We start from the raw sequence: 26,951 nt of genomic DNA, 5'->3' as shown, positions 1-26,951 counted from the left end.
TTCCCCCTTTGGGAAAGGTGCTATGTAGACTTCAGGATTATGGTTTCACAGATCCTGTCCAGAGTGTCAATCAGTTATTCGAGGTTGGAGATAACTGGCATGACTTTCAACCCAGCTTTAGGAAAAGTCACTTCTTTGGGCTGTGCCACCAGAAGATCCACCAAATTTCCTGGTTCACTCTTTCTGAAAATAAAGTGATCCTTGAGCTCTCTTCTTTGTTTTCCATGTTTGTTCCGACTGCCCTGTAAGTGGTCTGAGTGACGTGCAGAGAGAGGATACCTGACTTTATAATCTCGGCATGCAATGGATGATGCAGAAATTCATAGGATTTAAAGCTGGAAAGAACCTTTAGAGCAGGAGTTCTTAATACTTGGGTAGTCTGGTAAAACTGATGCTCTTCCTATCCATGCATAAAGTAATAGACATAGAATTATTTAAAAAAAAACCAATCATACTGGAAAAGTGACAACATTTTCCATTTATTTTACAAAGATTTTTTTGAAAAATCCACTGACCCCAGGTTAAGAACCACTGGTTTAGAAAATTGTTCAGGGGGCAGCTAGGTGGTGCAGTGGATAAAAGCGCACTGGCCCTGGATTCAGGAGGACCTGAGTTCAAATCCGGCCTCAGACATTTGACACTTACTAGCTGTGTGACTCTGGGCAAGTCACTTAACCCCCACTGCCCCGCACAAAAAAAAAAAAAAAAGAAAGAAAATTGTCCAAGTCCTTCACTTTACAGAGGAAGAAACTGAAGCCAAGAGGTTAAGTGAATTACCAGGGTACACATAGGAAGGAAAGATGGATGTGGCTTTCTCTACTGAAATAAGATTGCAGGGCTTATTAGCATTTTAGCTAAGTTTCAGCAGGGAAGAGAAGCATTAACCACAATTTAGAGTAGTAATACATTAAAGATAATCTTAGGGGGCAGCTAGGTGACACAGTGGATAAAGCACCAGCCCTGGATTCAGGAGTACCTGAATTCAAATTCGGCCTCAGACACTTGACACTTACTAGCTGTGTGACCCTGGGCAAGTCACTTGACCCCAATTGCCTCACCAAAAAACAAACAAAAAAATTCAGCAAAAGTATTTGTACCCCTGTTGATGCCTTTTGGAAAGCATGGGAAGGACTTTTTTTAAGTGACTTTCTGAGGGTCACGCAGCTAGTAAGTGTTAAGGGTCTGAGGCCGGATTTGAACTCAGGTACTCCTGACTCCAGGGCTGGTGCTCTATCCACTGCGCCACCTAGCTGCCCCCATGGGAAGGACTTTTAAAAAATGATACGTGGAATTATTGGCATCTTGTTGATGGCAGTGTCAAAGCTGGAAGCGCCCTTTGGGAGCAGCTTAGGTGGTGCAGTGGATAAAGCACCAGCCCTGGATTCAGGAGGACCTGAGTTCAAATCTGGCCTCAGACACTTGACACTTACTAACTGTGTGACCCTGGGCAAATCACTAAACCCTCATTGCCCCTCTCCCCCCCCCAAAAAGCTGGAAGGGCTGTTAGAGAAAATTGGGTCCAACCACCTCATTTTATGATAAGAAAACAATTTCGGGGCAGCTAGGTGGCACAGTGGATAAAGCACCGGTCCTGGATTCAGGAGTACCTGAGTTCAAATCTGGCCTCAGACACTTGACACTTACTAGCTGTGTGACCCTGGGCAAGTCCCTTAACCACCATTGCCCTGCAAAAAAAACCCCCCAAAAACCAAAAACAAAAGATAAGAAAACAATTTGAGAGGTATTGATTTGCCCAAGGTTACATGAATAGAAACTGGAATGGGACCAGGACTTAAACCCACACCCCTTGGTTTCTCTACTGCTACTGACCTTAAACAGCTTATTTTATAAATTACTTTGGTGTGTCACCTGAAATTTATTCTCCTGGACTGTTCCTATTGGTTATGAGGAAAAGAAATAGGGAGAAAGCCCTTGGGCACTAGACATCTTTACCTAGAGATGGCTTTTGTAGCTAAAAAGAAGCAGGGGGGCAGCTAGGTGGCACAATGGATAGAGCACCAGCCCTGGAGTCAGGAGTACCTGAGTTCAAATCCGGCCTCAGACACTTAACACTTACTAGCTGTGTGACCCTGGGCAAGTCACTTAACCCCAACTGCCTCACTAAAAAAAAAAAAAAAAGCAGGGAAAATGCTTTTGGGAATATCACGGACTCAGCTCTTCAAGGTCTAGAATCACCCATGTTGCACCTTAGGCTTGTCAAAGCACTGTTGAAATGGTCAGTGCAAAAAGTAAGGAAACTGAGCTTCAGAGGTTCTTGTTTGCTTGGTGACAGAATTGGGGCTTAAGCCCAGGATATTCTGATTCCTGAGTCCAGTATGCTTCTCACTACAGCATAGTTTCTCCTCATCATTGCTTAACTGTTTTGTTGTGGGCTTAGTGTGTAACTTTAGTCCCATTTTGGTAGATCTGTGCCTGTGATTCTTCATTCATAAAACAACCCATGGTTTGGGGCTTTTTTCATAATTGATGACAGCCATAGGATTTAGTGCTGGATGAGACTTTAGAAGTCATCAGATCATAGCCTCATTTTACAGATGGCAGAACTTAGGTCTAGAGAAGGGAAGGGACTTCCTAGTGTCAGATGATGAGCAAGAAGCAGAGATGGAACTCAAACCCAGATACCGTACCCCCAGTTATGCCATTGTTCTAGATTTACTTCCCTCCCCTTTTTTGGGGGGGTGGTGGTTTGGGTGAGGCAGTTGGGGTTAAGTGACTTGCCCAAGGTCACACAGCTAGTAAGTGTTAAGTGTCTGAGGCCAGATTTGAACTCAGGTCCTCCTGACTCCCAGGCTGGTGCTCTATCCACTGCACCACCTAGCTGCCCCCTTCCCTCCTTCCTTAACTGTACGGTGCTTTTAGCACTACTTCAGGGTTACTGAGGTCCAAACAAATTAGACGAGGGCATCCTGGGCCACAGGATAAGTATACGACTGGGTACTTGTCACCCAAATTGGTTCTAGGTGCAGAGATGTCCTTAAGCATAGGTAGAATGATTGACTATTCACCTCAGTACCAAGAAAGAGGCCCTCTTCGCATATCTTCTTCCTCCATCTTTGTTAGGATCTATTAAATTCTTCGAAAAGGATCAAAATCACTCTAATAAGACTTAAAATGCAAATACCTCTGAGAGAGAGCACTTGCTGGTTCATCTACATAACTAGGATGAAAAATCCCCCCCCCCCAAGCATGAAGGCAAGTGTTGATCAATTGCTGAGATGCAACAAAAGACAACAGGATGAAGATTCAAGGACATGGCCTCTTTCTCACTTCAGTTTATGACTGACCCAGGGTGGGTGGTTATGCGGGAAAAAAATATTAGAAGAGTTTCTTAAAGACATAAAAAAATAGAAGAGGGCAAAAGGGGATATTATACACTAGAAAGGAGTTTCTTATTCCTGGGGCTGTATATGGATTTGGAACCACTGAGGTGTGTACTAGGCTGTTCAGCAACACAGTAGCTCCTGTTGCTTCATTCACCTTGGATGGTCAATATAAGGCTGGAGTCTTCAGCAAGACCTGTACTGGTATATGGCAGCTAGTGGATAGAGTGCTGCCAGAGTCAGGGTGGCCAGAGTTCAGATTCTGTCTCAGATACTAGTTGTGTTACCTTGCACAAGTCATGTAAGCTAAGCTTCCTTGTTTATAAAATAAGGATTGTGATAGTACCTACAGGGTTGTTGTGAAGATCAAATCAAATCATTTGTTTTGTTTGTTTGTTTGTTTGCTTTGTTTTGGGGCAGGGCAATGAGGGTTAAGTGACTTGCCCAGGGTCACGCAGCTAGTTAAGTGTCAAGTGTCTGAGGCCGAATTTGAACTCAGGTCCTCCTGAATCCAGGGCCAGTGCTTTATCCACTGCGCCACCTAGCTGCCCCCAAATCAAATCATTTGTAAAGCACTCTGCCAACCCTAAATAAAGAATTGTAGAAATGCTAGTTATTAAAAGATCTGTAGCTTATGCTAGGGTCCTTTCCAAAGTAGGATCTCTGCCTGAGCAAGAAGCAGAATCTTTTCCCATCCCCTAAACCAAAGTACTTTTTGGAGATTCTATATGCTCCATAGAATTGAAGTTATGGAGGTATGGATTTAGTGCTACTTATCAGGGTCAAAAGTTTTGAAATCTAAGGTTGTCTTTTAGCTCCCCGCCTCCAAATATTATCTGACTACAGACAAGTATTTTGTGAAAGTACAAGTACTATGAACTTTTTCTCCTTTGGTGGTCCACCCTCCCCTCAAGTGCTCCAGCTCTCTGTTTCCCCACTCCATATAAATTTGTCCTTCTTTACCTTGAACGGAGCATTCATACTATCCACTTGTCATCCTGTTCTTCCCACATGAGCACCCCATCTTTTCTCCTCTTGAATAATTCTGTGATGACCTCTGACTCCTGTTCTTTTATGTTCTTCATTGATTGTTTATTGCAGCCTGCTCCCTCCCACCACCAAACTGTTAGCTAGCCTCTGTGATGTTAAAAGTTAAGGTGTGATTGCAGACACCTGCAAGGATACCATTTTTTTTTTTAAGTGATTAGGTCCTTAAGTTAAAGGGTCAAATAGGCAACATCTTATGAATAAAGATATGTTTTGGGCTCCTGGAAATAATACCACCTGAACTATACATATGTAAGGTTCATGTTGCTGATCCCATTTATATAGTATTTAAAGGCTAAGGAAGTATGTCCTCAATACTGTGAAAGCAGATCAAACAAGTATTTTTTTTTAAATGGGGAAGGGCTCAGACTCCTGATAGAGGAGGCAAAAAGGGGTTAATAGAAAAACCTAAGATCCAAGCTTTAATTCAGATTTTAGCTCTAAAAGGGAGTCAGACCCCAGTTAGTGGATAACTTATACTAGGTTCTTGTACCCATAGAAATCAGTGTCCATAACGGGAACAGAGGGAGAGAGGCCATGATGACCTTAGACTAAAATGACAAGGCTATAGAAATTCTTTTTTTTTTGTGAGGCAATTGGGGTTATGTGACTTGCCCAGGGTCACACAGCTAGTAAGTGTCAAGTTTCTGAGGCGGGATTTGAACTCAGGCCCTCCTGACTCCAGGGCTGGTGCTCTATCCACTGTGCCACCTAGCTGCCCTGGCTATAGAAATTCTAAAGAAAAATGATTATATTTTGAAACTAGCCACGGGAATCAGAAAGAGACATGTGCAGAAAAGGCCAAATTTGTCCCCAGATTCACCTTATGATGTGTAAACCCCCAAAACACACCTCCACTGAAAAAGGTACCCACCTCGGGGGTTGGCTTAGGACCCCCAGGAACTCCAAATTAGGATAAGCCCTCCCTTGTAACACCTCTAGGTGGAGATTATTATGAGTAGGACAGGCCCTCCCTTGTACCTCCCCAAGGTGGAGATTATTATGAGACTGATAATCAATTTATCCATACTATAAATATAATTGTCTTTCCTTTCCTTATTTGAGAGATACCTTTCCACTATTCTGGTTCTCTTCCTGTGGTCACCCACAGTATTGCAATAAAACTGGGAAACTGAGTCACTGAGTCTTGTAATTCTTTTGGGACGACTCACAATCAATTTGACCTCAAATTGGGGCAGCTAGGTGGCGTAGGGGATAGAACACCAGCCCTGGAGTCAGGAGTACCTGAATTCAAATCCGGCCTCAGACACTTAACACTAGCTGTGTGACCCTGGGCAAGTCACTTAACCCCAATTGTGTCACCAAAAAGAAAAAAGTAAAAAAAAAAAATTTGACCTCAAATTCCATCCCACATCACTCCATTAGAAGTAGTAGAAACTCCTTCACAACTGGTCTGTAATTTATAATCTCAAGAGCTGACTGGGACAATGCCATTAAGTAGCCATCTCTGGTCATCAAGGTTTTATGTATCAGATGGAAGACTTCAATCTAAGTCTGCCTTTATCCACTATGCTAGGCTGCCTCACCATCCCTGTTCTTTTTTTTTTTTTTTTTGCGGGGCAATGGGGGTTAAGTGATTTGCCCAGGGTCACACAGCTAGTAAGTGTTAAGTGTCTGAGGCCGGATATGAACTCAGGTACTCCTGAATCCAGGGCCGGTGCTTTAACCACTGCGCCATCTAGCTGCCCCACCATCCCTGTTTAACAAAATTAAGTGAGGCTAATAGAGGTCAAGTAACTTGAGCATGGACTCACCACTAGTAGGTGTTTGAACTGGGATTCAAACCCAGGTCTCTCCTGTATCCCAATTCTAGTGCTCTTTGTAGTACAACAATTAGGGTAGAGAGCCGGGAAGGTATGGAAGGAGGGAGAGGGAGGGTCCGTATACTCTTTTTTTTTTTTTTTTTTTTTAGTGAGGCAATTGGGGTTAAGTGACTTGCCCAGGGTCACACAGCTAATAAGTGTTAAGTGTCTGAGGCCGGATTTGAGCTCCAGTACTCCTGACTCCAGGGCCGGTGCTCTATCCACTGCGCCACCTAGCCGTCCCACTCCATATACTCTTTACAATTCCCTTAAAATCCAATCACACATGTAGCCTGACTGGCCCATTGACATTAGGGGCATAACAGATGGTTGTTGAACTTCAGCAAAGTTCACTGGCCATCAAGTTCAATATCAGAAAAACTTCAGTGTGGATTGTGATTTCTTGCCAGAAGATATAGAGGGAATAAGAAAGTACAGTGAAGGGCAGCTAGGTGGTGCAGTGGATAGAGTACTGCCCTGGATTCAGGAGGATCTGAGTTCAAATTCGGCCTCAGACACTTAACACTTACTAGCTGTGTGACCCTGGGCAAGTCACTTAACCCCAATTGCCTCACCACCCCCCCAAAAACAAAAAACAAAAAACCCAAACCAAGAAAGTACAGTGAGCTAGGGTAGATAAAGTCTTCTTTTAGATAAATTTCTAGTCCTCCATTGTGGTCTGGGGGGCTGTGATGTCAAAAAGACTTTGTTTCTCAGCTGGGGCTTGTCACTAGTGAATAATCTAGAAACAAACCCTTCTCTGTACTTCAGAGAGTTCTAATATTTAAAAGAACTGCCCCCCCGTAATCTTTTTGTGAAGAGACGCCCCACGTTCTGAAAAGTCAGCCCTTAATTTGTCAGTTTTAAAGAATTTGGATTTTTATCTGGTTTTCTCTGAATGGGTAGCCCTCCGTCACCGTGGGATATGTCTCCCTGATGCTATTATCCACCAACTTCTTTCCAAAGAATGTTACAGGGGCAGCTAGATGGCGTAGTAGATAGAGCACCAGCCCTGGAATCAGGAGTACCTGAGTTCAAATCCGGCCTCAGACACTTAACACTTACTAGCTGTGTGACCCTGGGCAAGTCACTTAACCCCAATAGCCTCACCAAAAAAAAAAAAAAAATGTTACAGAATACTTGTTTGTGGTGAAATAAGTTCTCTTTTTGAGGTCTTAGGCTACAATGGGAATTTTATTTCTCTCCCCGGCATATAGTTGAAACACAGAGAGGGGAAGTTGTCAGGGAAGCAAATCTGAATGCAAGGCTAGGAATGATGAATGTTGGTTAGAAAAATGTGTGGGCTCATCTCTCCAGTTGCGTCAGTTTTCAACTGTATGTCCTGAAAAAGAAAGAGAAAGTAGGGTAGATCAAATAAAAATCCCCAAGTGTAATTCTACTTGAGGATGCCATTTCAAAAAAGAAAATGCAACAATTTCCATCCTATATAATAGCTAGCATTTATGGAGCATTGTAAAGTTGGGAAAGCACCTGACACTTTATCTCATTTGATCCTCACAACAGCCCTTGAGAAAAGTACTACTATTATTTCTACTTTACCTACTTTTACCTATGAGGAAAAAAAAGTTAGGAGAGCTTAAGTGATTTGCCCAGAGTTACACAACTACTAAGTGTTTGAAGTGAGATTTGAATCTGTTTCTTCCTCATCCCAAGTCCCAGCATTCTTATTTACTTTACCACCTGGCTGCCTAGATTGGAGAAAGCTAATATAATGCTAATGCTTGGAGTCGGCTGACCCACCAGCAAATACCCATTGAGTGAATCACTAGCATTTAGTGTTTTAAGGTTTGTGAAGTTCTATATGAATGATTTTATTTATCCTCACAACAACACTTCCTACACAGATGAAGAAACTGAGGTAGACAGAAGTTAAGTTATTTGCTCAGGATTACAGTGTTTTGGGTTAAATTTGAATTCAGATCTTTCTGAATCCAACTCCGGTCTTCTCTTCATTGCACCATCTGGCTGCCTAAGCAAGCACCCCAGTTTAATCTGGTTGTGAAGTCTAGGGAATAGTAATAATCACCCTTGACATTCACATAGCCTAAAGTACTTTCAGGACTTTTGGTTGTTTAGCAAAATATCGAGCTCTTAATAATTGGACACATTTTTTTGGGGGGGTAGTTTGAATGCTTAGCATTGGACAGAATATTCACAAAGGGATTCTTGCACAGAGTAAGAGGCGGCTGGACTTACTGACCTCCAAGGTCACTTTGGATCTATGAATTTATCATTCCTGAGTGCTAATGACCAATGAAAAGTCCGAAAATTGGCTAGGAAGAAGAAAAGTCAATTAAGAGTTATCCAAATGGACGAGGATTATCATAGCTTTATAAGTGCTAATTATTATTATGTGAGTGTTTATATAAATAAATTTAAGCTATTTTTAGAATAAGAACGGGACATGCCATTTTATTGGCAAAGGAACTACAGAATGGAGAAACTCTTTCTTTCTTTCTTTTTTTTTGGTGAGGCAGTTGGGGTTAAGTGACTTGCCCAGGATCACACAGCTAGTAAGTGTCAAGTGTCTGAGGCCAGATTTGAACTCAGGTACTCCTGAATCCAGGGCCGGTGCTTTAACCACTGCACCATCTAGCTGCCCCGAGAAACTCTTTCTTAATGATCACCTCCACAATTTATTATTGGAGGTGATCCACAAATTATTGCCTAGAGCCTAGGAGGGTCAAGTGACCTATTTCCCTTAGACTACCAGTATGTGTGAGAGTTGTGATCTGCACCCTGGGCTTCCTGCCTCCAAGGCTCTCATTCTACTCTTCCATTCTACCCCTCAAGCAGCTAGTCTCATCAACTCTTTTTTTTTTTTGCAGGGCAGTGAAGGATTAAGTGACTTGCCCAGGGTCACACAGCTAGTAAGTGTCAAATGTCTGAGGCCAGATTTGAACTCAGGTCCTCCTGACTCCAGGGTCGGTGCTTTACCTAACTGCACCACCTAGCTGCCCCTAGTCTCATCAACTCTTATAATTATCATGATTAAATACTGAAAAGTGGACTCAATCTGACTTAAGGTTAGGTTGGAGTCTTTGGTAGCAATAACTGAGAAGCTAGACTTAAGCTGTTTGCCTCAGTTTCCTCATATGTAAAAGGGGAATAATAATCACACGCCCTCCCTTCTTATCTCACCAGCATGTTGTGAGGACAAAGTGATATATTGGAAGGCAAAATAAAAAGGCTTGTCAGGAATTGTTACTGATACAGTTGGGGTTGGGATGGAGCTAGAATTGAGGCTACGTTGGGAGAAAGTGCCCTCTGCTGGCAGTGGGGAGAGAGTCTAATCCCATCATACTTTTCTCTACTCCCTCTCAGCTGCTCCAGGGGCTGGGAAAGGTAATTTTATCCCCAGAGAGTAGCAAGGAAGTTGCTGCTAAAACTCAGAATTTTATTTTATTTTATTTTCTTACCACTGGTCACATAGACATCTGTTGGGGGTGGGGGGAAGTGGGGTGTCTCTAAAAGTCCCATATTAAATAATGGCATAGGCACCCTTTACCTGTAAGAAGCTTGAGGTGTTTCAGACCAGACCTGGCTGAGGTGCTGAGGCCAGAGGAATTGGGGACGGTAAGATGTGGAGCTCTGAAGAATAAGTTACCTACTTCACAGTTTTGGTGAGGGCCACTCCTGGCCCAGACTATTCTTAAAATGAGAACCCCACCAGAGGAAACTTAATAGCTAGCATTTATACAGGACTTTAAGGTTTGCAAAAAGTGTTTCACGTGTGTAATCTCATTTTACCCTTTAGGCAGGCTTGACCGCCTTGAAGGAGAGATGGTCTTCTCTACAAGACCTGAGTCTCATTGGACAAGAGGAAATAGAGGCACAAGGTCAGATTCATTTGGTATTTGAGCACTTGGATAAACCTGTGACATCCTTCTTTCCCAGTCTTATCTCATAATACTTTCTTCTTTGAGTTCTACTGTAGCTACACTGAACTAGTTACTCTGTACCCCAACACACCTTGAGCATCCTCCTATTCCCGGGCCTTTGCTCACACTGTTCTCTAGCTGAGTATCCTCCCAGCCCAAATTTGTCTGTCAAATTCCTAGCTCTCCTCAAAAGCTCAACCAGCTCATATGCCGTCTCTTTCAGAAAATTTTATGATTCCCCCGATCAATAACGACTCCCCCTGCAGACTTTGTACTTCTCTAATGCATTTGTTAGGTGTCATGCATGCCACGGTTTTCTATGTAAGGGGGGTCTGATTGTTGAAGGCTTAGTGCTCAAAGAATATCTGTGCATGCTCTTTATTTATTTATTTATTTATTTAATCTATCTATCTATTTATTCATTCATTCATTCATTATTTATTTATTTATTTATTTATTTTGGTGAGGCAATTGGGGTTAAGTGACTTGCCCAGGGTCATACAGCTAGTAAGTGTTAAGTGTCTGAGGCCGGATTTGAACTCAGGTCCTCCTGAATCCAGGGCCGGTGCTCTATCCACTGCACCACCTAGCTGCCCCATCTGTGCATGCTCTTAAGTGGAGGGTTGATCACCTCCATTCCACCATCATAAACTTCCAGAAGGGGGTTCCTCATTGGTCAGACCCTTCCTTCCCTTATATATGATTATCTTATCCCTCCTTACAGGCTTATAAGCCTCAAGAGGGAAAGGAAAAAGCCTTCCCCAAACCTCCTATCATGCCCCGAGGCTAGCACAGTATTCTGTCCTCAGTAACAACTTCATAAATAAATATTTGAAAGTTTAAATGAACAACCAAGCACTTCAGTTCTCTCCCCAGATATCCTGACCTGAGGTAGTTGAACTAGAGAATCTCTAAGCTTCTCTCCACTCTCAATCAGATGAGACCATGTACGGAAAAGGTTTTGGCAAACTTGAAAGTCGAAATAAATGCCCGCTGTTGTTACTGCTGTTGTTGTCACCCTATGTTTAAGAGATTACCTTGGTTCTCTTCCGAAAGGATCTCCTTTAGGACCTTCTCCAGGGCTTGACCATACTGCTGATACTGAGCTTCTGCCACTTTGATCCCAATGTCAAAGGGAGCATTGAACTAAAGAAAGGAGACCCCCCCCCAAAAAAAAAAAAAACCAACAACTGTGGTTAGAGATAAATGAGACTTTCCCTGTTAGCTGTCTGTTTTCTTTTTTTCTTTTTTCTTTTTTTTTAGTGAGGCAATTAGGGTTAAGTGACTTGCCCAGGGTCACACAGCTAGCAAGTGTTAAGTGTCTGAGGCCGGATTTGAACTCAGGTCCTCCTTACTCCAGGGCTGGTGCTCTATCCACTGCACCATGTAGCTGCCCCAACTGTCTGTTTTCTTTAGGAAGGTTTCAGTATAGAAATATTCTTCAAGGCTAGATTCTGTCCAAGATCACACTCACTGGAGAAAGGAATATAGTCCAGGGACACAGGGGCCACTGACTAACAATGGTAGCTGATGCTGGAAAGTGTTGGCCAGGTCCTTGGTCAGAATTGTCTTTAGATACCAACACCTAAACTTTTCTCCCTAAGTCTTACTCCCTCAGATTTGCATTCAGCGTCATGAAGTTAGCTAAGAACAGTTTAGGTTGTCCACTTCCTTTTCCTTACCTTCCCCCAACCAGGGCCATTTGAATTGTCTCAGGAGACTCTGGAAGATTAAAGAAATCTTCAAAACCCAAAGGAATAAATCTCTAATGGAATTTCAATCTCTCTCTCTCTCTGCCTCTGTCTCTCTGTCTCTCTCTGTCTCTCTCTCTCTATATATATTTTTAAAGTGAGGCAATTGGGGTTAAGTGACTTGCCCAGGTCACACAGCTAGTAAGTGTTAAGTGTCTGAGGCTGGATTTGAACTCAGGTCCTCCTGAATCCAGGGCTGGTGCTTTATCCACTGCGCCATCTAGCTGCCCCCCGGGATATATTTTTAAGCAGGAAATCTCGCTCAGTGCTTTTGAAATTTCACTGAATAGTTCTGTGATCATTCTCAGGGACAGGGGTTGGTCTTTGACACCTTTTCTTAACATTTTCTCTTCTCTCTTTATTTTTTCACTCCCTCCTCTCCTTTTCTTTTCTTCTGTTAGACTCCTGACCCAGATTGCTTCTGATAGTACATAGGATTACTTAGTCCCTTTGTCATCCCTCTAGCCTAAGGAGGATCCTGAGACCTGGTCTAGACTCCAGAACCCTGAAGAGGGAATCTGATTTTTTTACTGGTGACATCAGCCAAGTCATTGACTGTGACTCAGTTTTTCCATTTTTAAAATGGGAAAAAATAGTGTTCAGTCTTTCCTCTTTGCCAGCAGTGTCAGGAGAAGAATTAGAGCCTGGAGCACTCAGGGTAGCCTTTTCTTTAGAAAGAAGAAAAGAAAATCCGCTTGTAGCTTTATCATAGGATTATAGGCTTATTAGTCTTAGAGTTGCTCTGATCAAGACCTCCTAGAGCAAATATGGGATAGGGCTGGGGTGGAAGGTACCTTATGCTGAGTGCCCAGAGGACCAGGACCTTGGACACCGGGTCTACACCATTAATTTATTATCTCTTGGATATTCCTCATTGTCTGCTGTCTTGGGATGTAATTACTGAGCCGGTGTGCCATATAGGAGTCAAATTGACTCCTGGGGTGGGGGGGTGGGGTGTTGATCTCCTGTCTAAACTCCCTGCTGCCTTTTAAATGTATATATATATATATATATATATATATATTTGGTGAGGCAATGTGGGTTATATATATATATATTTGGTGAGGCAATGTGGGTTAAGTGACTTGCCCAGGGTCACACAGCTAGTAAGTGTCAAGTGTCTGAGACTGGATTTGAACTCAGGTCCCCCTGAATCCAGGGGCAGTGCTCTATCCACTATGCCACCTAGCTGCCCTCCCTGCTGCCTTTAATCCCATTTTCTTGGTGTTTGGAGAGGGAAGATCTGCTTCAGTGCCATGCTACCCTAATCCGAAGACTCTGGAAGTTAGAAGTCCAGACAAAGTGGCATTTCTCTAGGCTGGCTAATGTGTACCTCTTGCTCCTCCAATCCCAGGGATTTAAAATGGCAAGAATCACCTTTCTCTGCTGAATTCTTCTGTCCTCTTGTACCCACTTCAATCCTACCCTTTCCTCTCCTTTGTATCCTCTACCCCCACACCCAAGCCATGAAAAAAACCTTCCGTTCATCCTTGATGTCTCCTTTTCACTTTCCATTTTGCATTCACAGAAACCAGGCTTCCCTCCTGAAGACCAGTGTGGTCATGGCCACCCCTACCATACTGGTTGGCCCTTCTTTCCTGCCTCTCAAGGAGGAGTTGGCATCCTCCTTAGTCCCCCATTGCCCCTTCCAGATCCTCAACACTTAGCAGCTTCTCTTCCTGTGAGCTTGACATCATCCATTCATAGTATCCCAGTCATATCCTTCTTGCTGTGACCCACTTACATCTAGGGCATTCTCTCTCTTCTCAAGGAGTTCAATATCTGCATCAGTTTTATCTCAATTCCTTCACCTTCACCTCAACTCCCACCTTCTTACTCGAGGTCCTTGTATACATGCTGGGGACTTCTCACACACACTCATCTCTGAGTTAACCAACTTTCTCAATTCCCATAAAGCTTTATTCTTAGTAATCTACAGGAAGGATCAAACCTTAGATCTCACCACCAAACCAAAATGGGTTACCCCCATTTGCAAATTCTGAAGTAATCTCTTGCACTTCCATCTCTTCCTCTGAGTCACTTTTTTTTTTTTGTGAGGCAATTGGGGTTAAGTGACTTGCCCAGGGTCACACAGCTAGTGTTAAGTGTCTGAGGTCGGATTTGAACTCAGGTCCTCCTGAATCCAGGGCAGGTGTTCTAGCCACTGCGCCACCTAGCTGCCCCTCTGAGTCACTTCTAAATGTATGATTGATCATTTCTGCATCCTCCAGGCCTCTAGTCCTTCACCAAATCCATCACTTCTGCATTGGCCCTATTTTCCTCCCTATGTGGTTTTGACCTTATTTATAGTTAACCAACTATCCTTCACTTTTGATTCCTTTACCTTCTTTTCCAACTGCTTTTCATAATTGGTCAACACTTAACCTTTGATCATCTCCACCATCTGCCTTCTTTGCTCATGCTCCTGAGAGGCTGGAAGCCGGTGGAGTAAAAAGTCACATCACTGGGCTGTGTCCACCACAAATTCATTTTGTTTCATCTCAGTGGGTCCCTCATTGCTGCATGGCAAAATATGCATTCTCCCTCGATTGCTTCTCTATGCCATGAACTGTTCAAACCTTCTCTCAAGGCCCTAGTGGTACCTAATACTCTCCCTGATTTGCTCACTATCCATTTGAATGAGAAAAATCAAGGCTGTTATAAGCTTCCTCAACTCCCTTACTCCAGTCATCAAAACTCCTCTATAACTGCATCCACCCTTTCATCCTTTGCTCTTTTTTCTGAGGGAGAGTTGCTTCTCTTCTTTGCGAAAGCCAACCCCTTTACCTATGTTCTCAATCCTATCCTCTCCACTCTCCTTCAGAGACTCGCTGTATTATTCATTCTCCACCCCTCTTCCTTAAAACTCTACCCGTAGGGGCAGCTAGGTGGCGCAGTGGATAAAGGGCCGGCCCTGGATTCAGGAGTACCTGAGTTCAAGTTCGGCCTCAGACACTTGACACTTACTAGCTGTGTGACCCTGGGCAAGTCACTTAACCTCCATTCCCCGCAAAAACCCAAAACACCCCTCTACCTGCTCATTGACTCTTTCCCTCTTGCCTCCAAACATGTTTCAGTCCACGGCATTCTGAAAAATCTCCATTTGACCCTGCCATCCATCTTCTCAAGCAGTCAATCACCTCCTAGCTCCTTGCTCTTCCTCCCAAACTACTGGAAAAAATTTCTAATGGAGACAAATAGGTCACTGGCTAGCTCTACTTCCTCACCACCCACTCATTTCTCCATCCATCCCTCACAATCTAACTTTCCACTCTGTCACTCTCCTGACATTTCTCTCCAAGGGTCTATTCATTGCAAACATCTAGCGTCAGTTCTCAATGCTTCTCCTCCTTGACTACTCTGTAGCTTTTCATCCCGCTGACCACCCGCTCCTCCTGGATCCTCCTTCTGTTTTTGTGGCCTTCCTCTCTCCTGCTTTTCCTTCGACTTAGCTGGCTGCTGCTTCTCAGTTTCCTTTGCTCACCCATTGGGATAGCCCTTCACATGCTTCTTCAGTCTTCTTTTCTCTCTCCATTCTCTCTCCCTTGGTGAGCTCATCTCCCACAACTTTAACTATCATCTCTATAGAGATGATTCCCAAATCTTTGTGTCTAGCCCTAAGATCTCTCCTATAGAGTTCATTAATTGCCTGCTGGATTCATCCTCAGGGATGTCTCCTAGAATCTCAAACTCAGTCTACATAAAGTTGAATTTACTCTCTTCTCCCCAAAACCTACCCCTCCTTCCAAACTCCCCTGTTTCTATTTCTTTCTTTCTTTTTTTTTTTTGGTGGGGCAATGAGGGTTAAGTGACTTGCCCAGGGTCACACAGCTAGTAAGTGTCAAGTGTCTGAGACTGGATTTGAACTCAGTCCTCCTGACTCCAGGGCCAGTACTCTATCCACTGCTCCACCTAGCTGCCCTCTTAAGGTACTTTCTTGAAGCCTGAGTTCAGATGTCACCTCCTCCTTGGAGCCTTCCCTGATCTGTCCATTTGTTAATTTTCCATCTCCCAAGTTTCCTTGTACTATATGCTTTTATGTGTAGATAGATCCAAACCCTATCCTCCTATGGCATATAAGGTCTTTGAAGGCAGGAACTGATTCATTTCTTTTAGTCTTTGTATTATCAGTGATTAGTACAATGACTTGTACAAACGATATTTCCTGAATGGAACCAAACAGCTTTTAGAGCTAGCTAGAAGGGACCTCCAGAGATCATGTGACCCAACCACTCACCTTCAGGTGGTGGCGTGACCTGCTCAGGGTTATACCAATGATGGTATTGCCAGGACTAGAACACAGGTCTGAATTGTGATGAACTGCTTTCTGTCCTTGAGTAAGAGTGATGTCCCTTCTGACCCTTTTATTATTCAGGTCAAGTAATTCCATTTGTTCCACCTCTGATTGGTTTTCAACAAGTGACTGAATGAAAAAGGAATACCACTCACTAAGGGTCAGGAGATGGAAATTTTAGTTCCATACCACCAATGACTCTGTGTGTTTCCTGGGCAAGCCCCTTCCTATCTCGGGGCAGCAATTTATGGATTAGATGACCTTTGACACCTTCTGACTCTGCTGTCTTGTGTTTATAGTCTATGTTTCCACACTGTGGTTAATGGCGATGATAAGACTACCCTCAAGTGGAAAAAAAAAAACCGCAATGGGCTAATCTAGCAAAGGGCTTGGCATTTAGCTGGAGTCCAGGGAAAAGGGGCTAGATGAGTAGCATCGTGCTATACTGGAGAAAGAGAAGAAGCACTAGGCTAGGAACTTTGAGATGTGGGTTCTAGGCTGGGTTCTCCTGCTAAGTCAAGGGGTGATTGACTATAGCTTCTGGTCTGGGGGTAGGGCCCTACATAACTAAAAAATAACTATACTAGAAATCAGACTGTTAATGCCATTTATAAGTTAACCCTTTCTTGCCCTGTGGGTGGCACGTATTTGTGTACTTGGGTTAATGTTCACTTTAAAGCATCAAGAACTAGAAAGGACCTTTGAGATCATCTAGTCCATCTCACATAAGGGGAAACCAAGGTCCCCAAAGTGAAGTCACTTGCCCGAGTTACTCGGAGAGTTAGGAGAAGAGCCAGGACTAGAAATCGGGTGTCTTTTTTTTTTTTTTTTTTGGGTGAGGCAACTGGGGTTGTGACTTGCCTAGGGTCAACAACTAGTAAGTGTTAAGTGTCTGAGGCCGGATTTGAACTCAGGTCCTCCTGACTCCAGGGCCGGTGCTCTATCCACTGCACCACCTAGCTGCCCCTGAAATCAGGTGTCTTGATTCATGATTCAACTATAGAATGTTACCCCTTTTCTCTAGTTCCATTCTGATGCCCAGGCTCTCTAAGTAGACTATAAGGGTCCTGAGAGCAGGGATTGGGTCAGGGAATTCCTTAGATCCCAGACAGTGCCTGCTTATTGAATGATGGAGGAGACACCTTTCTTCCTAACCAGTCTCTACCTTCCTGTTGTCCTCTCACCCCCATCAGACACTGTGGAAACACCGACCTGGATTTCCAGACCTTTCTCTATTTCTTCAGGCTGACTGGAGGCATCTTCCATGTCACGGGGTACAAGTTTGACAGGTGGCTTTTTGGATTCCTTCCGCTGTTGGAAAGACACAGAATGTTTCCGTCAGGGAGGGAGCCCTTCTACATTCTCTCCTTTGCCTTTCTTTGTGGGTGGAGTGGGGTGAGGGGCTTGGGAGAGATTTAAGAAGAAAGGGCCCACAGAGGTCACACGGGCACAATCACACAGATACAGCAGCTGTACTAGGACTAGAATCTAGAAGCAAGACAACAGCCCTTTCGGGGAGAATGGAGGAGGACAGATACTGGCCTGGGTCTTTGCGTGCTCAGGGCTTAGGAAACTGGAGCCCGCCAAGGCCACATCAATCCAGAGCACACTGAGGAGGAGGAGGCTGCAGATGGCTGCCTTGGGAAACATCTTCTCTGATGGGACGGGAAGCAGCTGGTACCTGAAGAGAGAAAGGAGGCAAGACAACACCTCCTTCCCACCCTGGCCAAGGGACTGTCTGTGTTCCCCTGCATAACTCTGCTCACTGGGCAGTGGCCTTGGCCCCAGGCACCTGGTACTCTCAGCCCCTCTCATCTGCGCCTCGCCCCCCTTCCTCCCTGTCAGGCTTTCGGGCTGGTTCCTTTTATTTCTGCCCGATTTCCTTGAGCTCTACTGTGTAGCCTATGACCCAGACTGATTCACAACGAATGATAGATTTAGAGCTAAAAGGGACCTCAGAGGTGATCAAGTCTGGTGTTTTCCCCTCTCCTCATTTTCTCTCCCTGACCCTTCATTTTGCAAATGAAGAACCTGAGACCCAGGAAATCCCCTGAATCATGCAACCAAAATATTCCTGACAAGGCTGTTCATTGGCCACCTCAGAGGTGGGATCCCACCAGGGCCCCAGGCCAGAGCAAGTGCTCCTTCCACTGGACCATGACATGACTAATAATGAAACTAGAAGAGATGTGTTTTGGTTTTCCCCGCTTTCTTACACAGTAATTTCTCTATCTCATGACTTCATCTTCTTTTTTTTTTTTTTGTGGGGCAATGGGGGTTAAGTGACTTGCCCAGGGTCACACAGCTAGTAAGTGTCAAGTGTCTGAGGCCGAATTTGAACTCAGGTCCTCCTGACTCCAGGGCCGGTGCTTTTATCCACTACGCCACCTAGCCGCCCCATCTTCTAATCTTTAATAAATAACAGGAAAAATAATAGCTAACATTTATATAGCACCTACTAGGTGCCAGTAGGTGGTGTGCTAAGCACTTTACAATTATTATCCTATTGGCTATTATTATCCCCATTTTACAGATGAAGAAACTGAGGCAAAAGTTTGGGCAGAGTTAGTTGTCTGAGGTCACATTTGAACTCAGGTCTTCCTGACTCCAGGCCCAGTGTTCTGTGCACTATGGTGCCCCCTAGCTGACTGGGTGTGTATTGTGAGCTTTCTGGGTTCCCAGATGCTACAGGGAGGTATTAGGAGATTATGAATATTGCTGATACCAATAATAGCTATCATTTCTAGAGTATTTTAAAGTTTGCAAAGCACTTTGCATGTGGAAGCTAATTGGGAGTAGGAATTGCTTCATTCTTTGGACCCATATCCTTAGTACCTTGCCCAGCACCTGAAACACAATAGGGGCTTAATAATTGCCGAGTGGTTAATTTAGAGGAAGAGAAGACGTGGGGTCTTGCAGGGAGCTTTTGGTCTATTTGAGGAGATAAGGTTAACTTCTATGAGGTGATCAGAATTGATGTGAGTGATCTCATAACTAGAGAAAGATCTTTTGAGCTGGCAAGGATTCAGAAACTTGTAGAATGACAGAGGAGGAGTGAGCCACAGCGATCATCCTCCAGTCAGAGCCCAGCCTCTTTTAACTAAAGTGGGGCACTCTCTATGCCAAACTCCTCCCTTCTCATCAGAGTCTTCTCTTTAGGGGCAAGCCAGGGAGAAGAGGGAAACTCTGGGACTCTGGTGGCTCAGGATATGAAGCAGGAGTGTTTTTTTGGGGGGAGATTGCTGAAGGGATATTGTGCTGCTCCACCAAATATAACCTTGGACAGTGGGCAGTACAATTTCTGAGCAGCCCAGGGATGAGTGGCCAGTGGGTGTAGGATGCCCCGGGCCATTTTCTAACCAGAAAGAGGAGTCATCTGGCATGTTCTTCCCAGAGAGAGGGGTTACTCTGGGCACAGAGATTGGGCTGGTCCAGATAAGGGGATGGGGTTACAGCTATGCAGCCTAGAAATACTCCCTGATATCATCACCTTATGTTCCCTCCTTCTCCAACCAAAAGAACCACCTGGATTTGCCCTGGGTGCCAGGACTTCTAGTGATGACTTTGTATCTTGTCTGCCTACCAATCTCTATTTTATAGATCAGGAAATCCCCAGGGTAGGAAAGCAGCTTGCTCAAGGTCGGTGCAGTGAATTAAACCTGCAAAGAAATAAGCGCACAGGTAAACTGGTCAAGAAATCTTTTTAGAATGGTATCCTTACCTGGAGGATCTCACAGAAGACTTGACCACTTTCTATTCTAGGCTCTTATATAGTGAGTAGAGTTTATTCTAAGCCAACACCCCACCTCACCCCTGAAACAGAATAGTTTGCACAGAGATGTTTCATGTGTCCTGAAAACTTAACATGCTCACATCACCCTGATGGAAATCAACAAGGGAGGTCAGAAGGTCTGGAGGAATTACAGGGTTGGTTTGAGGTGGGAAGCCCGTTCCAGCTGTCACCAGGGGCACAGACATACCATCCATCCCTGGGAACCAGGACATCTGGACCACTCACTTGCCAGATAGACTTTGGGTCAGTTCCTACTCTTCTCTGGTTCTTAATTTCTCCATCCATCCATCCATCCATCCATCCATCCATCCATCCATCCATCCATCCATCCATCCACCCCCCACCCCCCCATCCATCTATCTATCCATCCATCCAAGCATTTATTAAGCACCTACTATGTTCCAGATACAATGCTAAGTGTTGAGGATACAAAGAAAGTAAAAAACACAGCCTGCTCTCCAGGAGCTCCGTTTTAATGCAGGAAACAACATGTAACTATGTAAAGACAAAATAAAGATCGGGTAAGTGGAGAAAAATCTCAAAGAGAAGGCACTGGCATTGAGGAGGTCTCGAAGGAAGCCAAGGGAAGCAAGGAGGCAGAGGTAAGGGGGAAAAGTTCTTCAGGAATGGGGTCGGCCAGGGAAAAGACACAGAGGTGGAGACTAGAGATGGAGAAGTAGCAAGGAGCCAGTATGGCTGAATGGTGGCTGGATGGAAGAGGCTTGGGGGACCTGGGGTGGGGTGAGGGCCAGGATAAGTGGAGGAGACTAAAATATGAGAAGATTGGGGGCAGCTAGGTGGCACAGTTCTGGAGTAAAGAGCACCAGCTCTGGAGTCAGGAGGACCTGAGTTCAAGTCCAGCCTCAGACACTTGACTCTTACTAGCTGTGTGACCCTGGGCAAGTCACTTAACCCTCATTACCCTGCCCCCCAAAATAATAAATTAAATTAAAATGTGAGAAGACTGGAAAGGCAGGAAGAGGCCAGATTGGAAGGGCTTTAAAAGCCAGAAAGAGGCTTTTGTGTTTGACCCCATGGGCAATAGTGAGCCACTGGCATTTACTGAGAAGGAGGTGATAGGATCGGACATGCATTTTTAGGAAGATCACTTTAGCAGCTGAGTGGAGAATGGATGGAGAGGGGAGAGACTTGAGGAAGGGACACCAACAAGCAGACTATTCCATTCCTGCACCAGGGTTTGTAAAGCGAGGAGGGTTATAGAGGTGTAGAAGGGAAGAATTTATACATCTGGACAACTTCCCTAGCCTATCACTTTTTTTTTTTTTTTTTGGTGAGGCGATTGGGGTTAAGTGACTTGCCCAGGGTCACACAGCTAGTAAGTGTTAAGGGTCTGAGGCCGGATTTGAACTCAGGTACTCCTGAATCCAGGGCCGGTGCTTTATCCACTGCGCCATCTAGCTGCCCCTAGCCTATCACATTTTAAAACTCAATTCTTAGGTTAATATAATCTCTATTTTTCTCTAGAGCATGGACAAGCCATTAATGACAATAACAGTAGCTAGTATTTATATGGTACTTTATACATATTACCTCATTTTATTTTAATTTTTTGCAGGGCAATGAGGGTTAAGTGACTTGCCCAGGATCACATAGCTAGTTAAGTGTTAAGTGTTTGAGGCCAGATTTGAACTCAGGTATTCCTGAATCCAGGGCTGGTGCTTTATCTACTGCACCACCTAGCTTGTCCCACTTCATTTTATTCTTACAGCAACCTGGGGAGGTAGGTGCTATTATCATCATCCCCATTTATGGTCTCCATTTGGATCACATAGCTATTAGGTCTGTGGATGGATTTGAACTCAGATCTTCCTGTCTACACCTGCTGAATGATACCAGTATTTGGAAAGTTCTATGGAAGAACCCAAGGCCTCATGCTTTTAAATGCAGGACTGTGGTATTACTTTGCTAAATGCGTCAGTAGCATCACAGTCTATTCTGCCACTGGCAGTGGAAAGGGAACTGGCTTTGAAGTTAGAAGAGCAGTATGATTCGATCTGCATTCATAATTCACGGTTCTTTTTCCTGCTTCTGCTCCTCTCAGTCAGCATCAGTTCATGTAAGTCTGAAGGGTTAATTTGATAGCAGGGTGCATCAGAGTGGGGAGAAACTGGAGGAAGAGAAGGCTATTGTAAATGTCCAAGTGCTACGGGAGCTGGGGGTGCCACTCTAATCGAAAGGTCACTATGATGCTGTGAGCTAGGGGGAACTTCTACCATGTTAGAATTGGAAGGTCATTCAATCAAGCGCCATTTATGAAGCCTTCATTCCATGGAGGGAGAAGCTGAGGCTCAGAGAGAGGAACTAACTTGGTCAAGGTCACCTAGTGGGGTGGGACTTGAATACAGGTCTTCTAACTCTGTCCAGTGTGCCCATGTGAAGGCTGTCGGGAGATAAGAGGTGAAAACTGCAAAGGTTTCCATAGGTTGGAAGGGGATGATCTCAGTTGGCATTGAAATGCCCCTCTCAGGCAGCCAGGTGGTGCAGTGGATAAAGCACTGGCCCTGGATTCAGGAGGACCTGAGTTCAAATTTGACCTCAGACATTTGACACTTATACTAGCTGTGTGATCCTGGGCAAGTCACTTAACCCTCATTGCCTTGCCTAATAATAATAATAATAATAATAATAATAATAATAATAAATGCTATTCTCTCTGTAATATTTCTCCTATGCACCTGCCTTGGTGCCTGAAGTGCCTATCACTCATCACTGGATACCAAGTCACCACTCTGTGCTCTTTCCCCCACTGCCCTAACCCCCATCTCACCAAGGTTCAGAGTGACAAGCCAGAGCTAATGCCCTGCCCCCTCCCATGGTACTAACACCAACACATTTCATTATTGTGGGACCTGGGAAGGTGGGACCCTCATTAACTAGCTCTGTTCCCGCTATGGCAGAAAAACTCCCATCTCCTGCTCTGCTTCTCCCTATGATTCAAAACCACAGAAGCTTTGAGTTGGAAAGGACAAGATGGCACCTGAAGATACCATCTTATCCAACCTGTAACTGAACAAGAATCCCTATTACAATGTGTCAGCAAGTGGCCGTTCAACCTCAGCTTGAAGACTTCCAGTGAGGGGAAGCTCACTACTTCCAGGGGCAGCCCATCCCACTTTGGGATTGCTCTCATGGTTAGGAAGTAGGCCCTGGCATCAGGTTTCAACTTGTCTCTTTGAAGGTTTCATTCATTACTACTGGGACTAAAATTCACTATCTTCTCAGGTGAGACTCCATTTCCAGTGTTACCTCTTCCCACACTCTCATTTCTATTCACCTCAGCTGGTAGGTGGTACAGTGGGTGGGTGCCAGGAAGACCTGAGTTCAAATTCTGCTTTCAGACACTTACTAGCTGCATGACCCTGGGCAAGTCACAAGTCGCTTAATCTTTCTCAGCCTTAGTTTGTTCAGCTGAAAAATGAGGATAATAACAGAACCTACCCCGACCCAGGGTTATTTATTTATTTATTTTTGCAGGGCAATGGGGATTAAGTGACTTGCCCAGGGTCACACAGCTAGTAAGTGTCAAGTGTCTGAGGCCGAATTTGAACTCAGGTCCTCCTGAATCCAGGGCCGGTGCTTTATCCACTGCGCCACCTAGCTGTCTCCTTGGGTTCAGTTATTAGGGTTATTGTGAGAATCAAATAACATGAGACGATCTTTACAAAGTGTCTTAAAGGGCTATATGTATAGTATCCAGTGTTATTAGTGTTATCCAGTGGCCTTTTCCCAATGTTCATTGACCCTTTTGGCTTGTGCCACTGCTGAGCATCTCCTCCTCCTGGATGCCGTCCATCTCTTCCCTTGGCTTCCATGACACCTCTCTCTTCTGGCTCTCTTCCTACCTGTCTGGTTACTCCTTCTCAGTCTCATTGGCTGTTTCCAATATTCATTTCTTGGTTTCTAACAATGAATGTCCCACAGTGCTCTGTCCTTGTTCTCCTCTTCTTTCTCTCTACCCTCTCTCTTGGTGGTTTCATCAGCTCTTATGGGTTCAATGATCTTTTCCATGAAGATGATTTATCAGTCTCTATATATCCTAATCTCTTTCCTGGACTCTCATACTGCATCTACAGCTGACTGATGAACATTTCCACGTGGATGTCCCATAAACATCTCAAACTCAGCAAGTCCAAAACAGAACTATTATCTTCGCCCCCAAACCTACCCCTTCTCCACACTTTCTTGGTTTTTATTTTATTTTTATTTTTAAAATTTTATTTTTATTTGTGATATGTAACTATATTTTATACATATATCAAACATAGATATAATATATACACACATATATGACATATGTAATGTAAATTTTCTACATTATTACATTTAGATATACCTAGATATATTCTAATACATATAACTTAATATTTTAAATCTTTAAATCACTGTTTTATAAGTAACATACATATCAATTTATATAAATAATACATATGACAAATTTGTTTAAATCATTATATAAATAAGACCTAAATAACCCATTTATGTGCAACTTATATATTTATGTGTGTATATATAAATACATATATAACTCCTGAACCCTTTCCAGTACACACCTCCCCCACCTTAAAACATTTTTTTTTCCAGATTAAACATTTTTATTTAGATTTTCTGTTCCAATCTCTATCCCTCCTTCACTCCCTTCCCTCCCCACTCCCCGAGGTAGCAAACAATCCGATATGGGTTATACATATATGATCATTGTCATAACAATGGTCAATGTCAAAACATTGTTATATTTGTCACTTAAGGAAAGAAAGTGAAAAATAGCATGCTTCAGTCTGTTCCATCAATATCAGTTCTTTCTTTGGAGGTGGATAGTATGTTTCATCAACAGTCCTTTGGGATTGTCTTGGATTAATGTATTGTTGAGAATAGTCAAATCATTCACAGTTCTTCATAGAACAATATTTTTGTCTCTGTGTACAGTGTTGTCTTAGTTCTGCTCACTTCCCAAGACATTATTTCATACGTCTTTCTAAGCTTTTTTGAAGTCATCCTGTTTGTTATTTCTTACTGCACAGTAATATTCCATCACCACCATATGCCACAGTTTGTTTAGCCATTCCCCAGATGATGGGCATACCTCTGATTTCCAATTTTTAGCCACCACAAAAAGAGCTGCTATAAATATTTTTGTACAAATAGGTCTTTTTCTCTTTTTGGAGATGTCTTTGAGATATAAACCAAGTAATGGTATTGCTGGATCAAAGGGTATGCACAATTCTATAGGCCTTTGGGCATAATTCCAAGTTGCTCTCTAGAATGGTTGGCAGCTAAGTGGTGCAGTGGATAAAGCACCAGCCCTGGATTCAGGAGGATCTGAGTTCAAATCTGACTTCAGACACTTGATACTTACTAGCTGTGTGACCCTGGGCAAGTCACTTAACCCTCATTGCCCCGCAAAAACAAACAGAATGGTTGGATCTTTTCACAACTCCACAAACAGTGGATTAGTGTCCCAGTTCCCTTCAACAACCAATATTTTCTGTTTTTGTTATATTTGCCACTCTAATAGGTGTAAAGTGATATCTCAGTTATTTTAATTTGCATTTCTCTGATCAATAATGATCTAGAGCATTTTTTCATATGATTATTGATAATTTTGATTTCTTTATCTGAAAACTGTCTGTTGAAATCCTTTGACCATTTATCAATTGGGGAATGACTTGTATTTTTAAAAATTTGATACAGCTCTTTATATGTTTGAGAAATGAGACCTTTATCAGAATTGGTTTTTTTTTCAAGGTTACCACACTCCCTCCCTCTCTATGCCAACCCCTTTCCCAAGTTAAAAAGGTTTATAACCTCAAAGTGATTCTTCCCTTTCAATCATCCCCTATATACAACCAGTCACCAAGTCTTGTAAATTTTACCTTATGGTAAATCCAAAAAAAAAATCTTCTCCAGTTTTTTTTGGGCCTATTCTCTCCTGGGGCAGACTATCTTTGCTCCAGATATGCCCCCTCCTCAGCCCCCCGTCCTGCTCTTTCCTGGAATCTTCCATGCTTGTAGAGTGGATGGCCTCAGCAGCTCCCACTGTCTGTGACATCAGAGATGGAAAACCAATCAGAATCAAAGAATCACAGCTCTGATTGAGCAAGATCCCATCCAACCCTATGAAACCTTCTGTCTTCTCATGGGAGCTCTTTAGTCTCAGCTCTTTCTTTCCATCTTTGGAAATGCTGGGAGACAGGCTCATTGAAGACACCAGGACCAACCAGGACATGCCCTCTATGCGACTTGAACGTAAGATGTGCCCCATACATGCACAAGTATTTCACTACTTCAGATTGGTGATCTCGCCTATGGGTCAATCTCTCTTTGCCCATCTCATCATAAAGCCTTACTGTTCTTAACTTCTCTGGACCATCTGGAATCAAGTGACTGGCCTGCATAGAGCTGACCTTCAGAGTGATATATAGTATAGAAGTGATCTCATTTCCCCATATATGGTCTAGGAGTGATCTCATTTCTCTAGGCTAGACTAAGAAGGTGCCAGGGAAGCTGGTAGGGAGTGGTGCCAGAGCATGGATCTTCTGGTATCCTTTTTTTGGAGTAGAAATGTAAACTTCCATGGATTCTTAAATTTTTAAATATTATTATTATTATTATTTTGCTGGGCAATGAGGGTTAAGAGACTTGTCCAGGGTCATACAGCTAGTAAGTGTCAAGTGTCTGAGGCCACATTTGAACTCAGGTCCTCCTGAATGCAGGGCTGGTGCTTTATTCACTGTGCCACCCAGCTGCCCCCATGGATTCTTTCTATAATAAGTGCTAGAGTTAAAGCAGCTTAAGGTGACTGACTATGACTCCCTTGACATCCTGAACCTGACATTCTTCCTTGGGGCCATTGAGCTGCCCTGGTGTAGAGTTAGCAAAGGACTCAAAACTGCCCCTTAGCCTACTTTTGATCAGGACTAGGAGCTGTGACTAGCTTGGTGGACTCTTCCAGGATCATCATTGACTCCCATCTTTCTCCTAA

At 43.7% G+C, this 26,951-nt stretch overlaps 2 protein-coding genes across 2 annotated transcripts in view; one reads left to right on the top strand and one right to left on the bottom strand.

The window, feature by feature from the left end:
* TATDN2 (TatD DNase domain containing 2) overlaps positions 1-26,951 on the top strand; it is a 64,941-nt gene that overhangs the window by 25,023 nt on the left and 12,967 nt on the right. Inside the window, exon 7 of the mRNA XM_043976423.1 lies at positions 9,990-10,071. Within this exon, the coding sequence (XP_043832358.1) occupies positions 9,990-10,071 (82 nt within the window). The remainder of the gene's footprint in view (positions 1-9,989; positions 10,072-26,951) is intronic.
* Positions 7,397-18,406, bottom strand: GHRL (ghrelin and obestatin prepropeptide). Its single transcript, XM_043976427.1, has 4 exons — positions 17,701-18,406; positions 17,371-17,469; positions 11,151-11,259; positions 7,397-7,553 (listed from the first exon to the last, which is right to left on the bottom strand). The coding sequence occupies exons 1-4, from the start codon at positions 17,971-17,973 to the stop codon at positions 7,534-7,536; spliced, it is 501 nt and encodes a 166-aa protein (XP_043832362.1). The 5' UTR covers positions 17,974-18,406; the 3' UTR covers positions 7,397-7,533.

Source organism: Dromiciops gliroides, chromosome 1 (assembly GCF_019393635.1).
Source record: "Dromiciops gliroides isolate mDroGli1 chromosome 1, mDroGli1.pri, whole genome shotgun sequence".
In the NCBI taxonomy this organism is placed as follows: domain Eukaryota; kingdom Metazoa; phylum Chordata; class Mammalia; order Microbiotheria; family Microbiotheriidae; genus Dromiciops; species Dromiciops gliroides.
The sequence above is the reverse complement of the archived record's forward strand: the minus strand, read 5'-3'. Positions and strand labels throughout refer to the sequence as shown.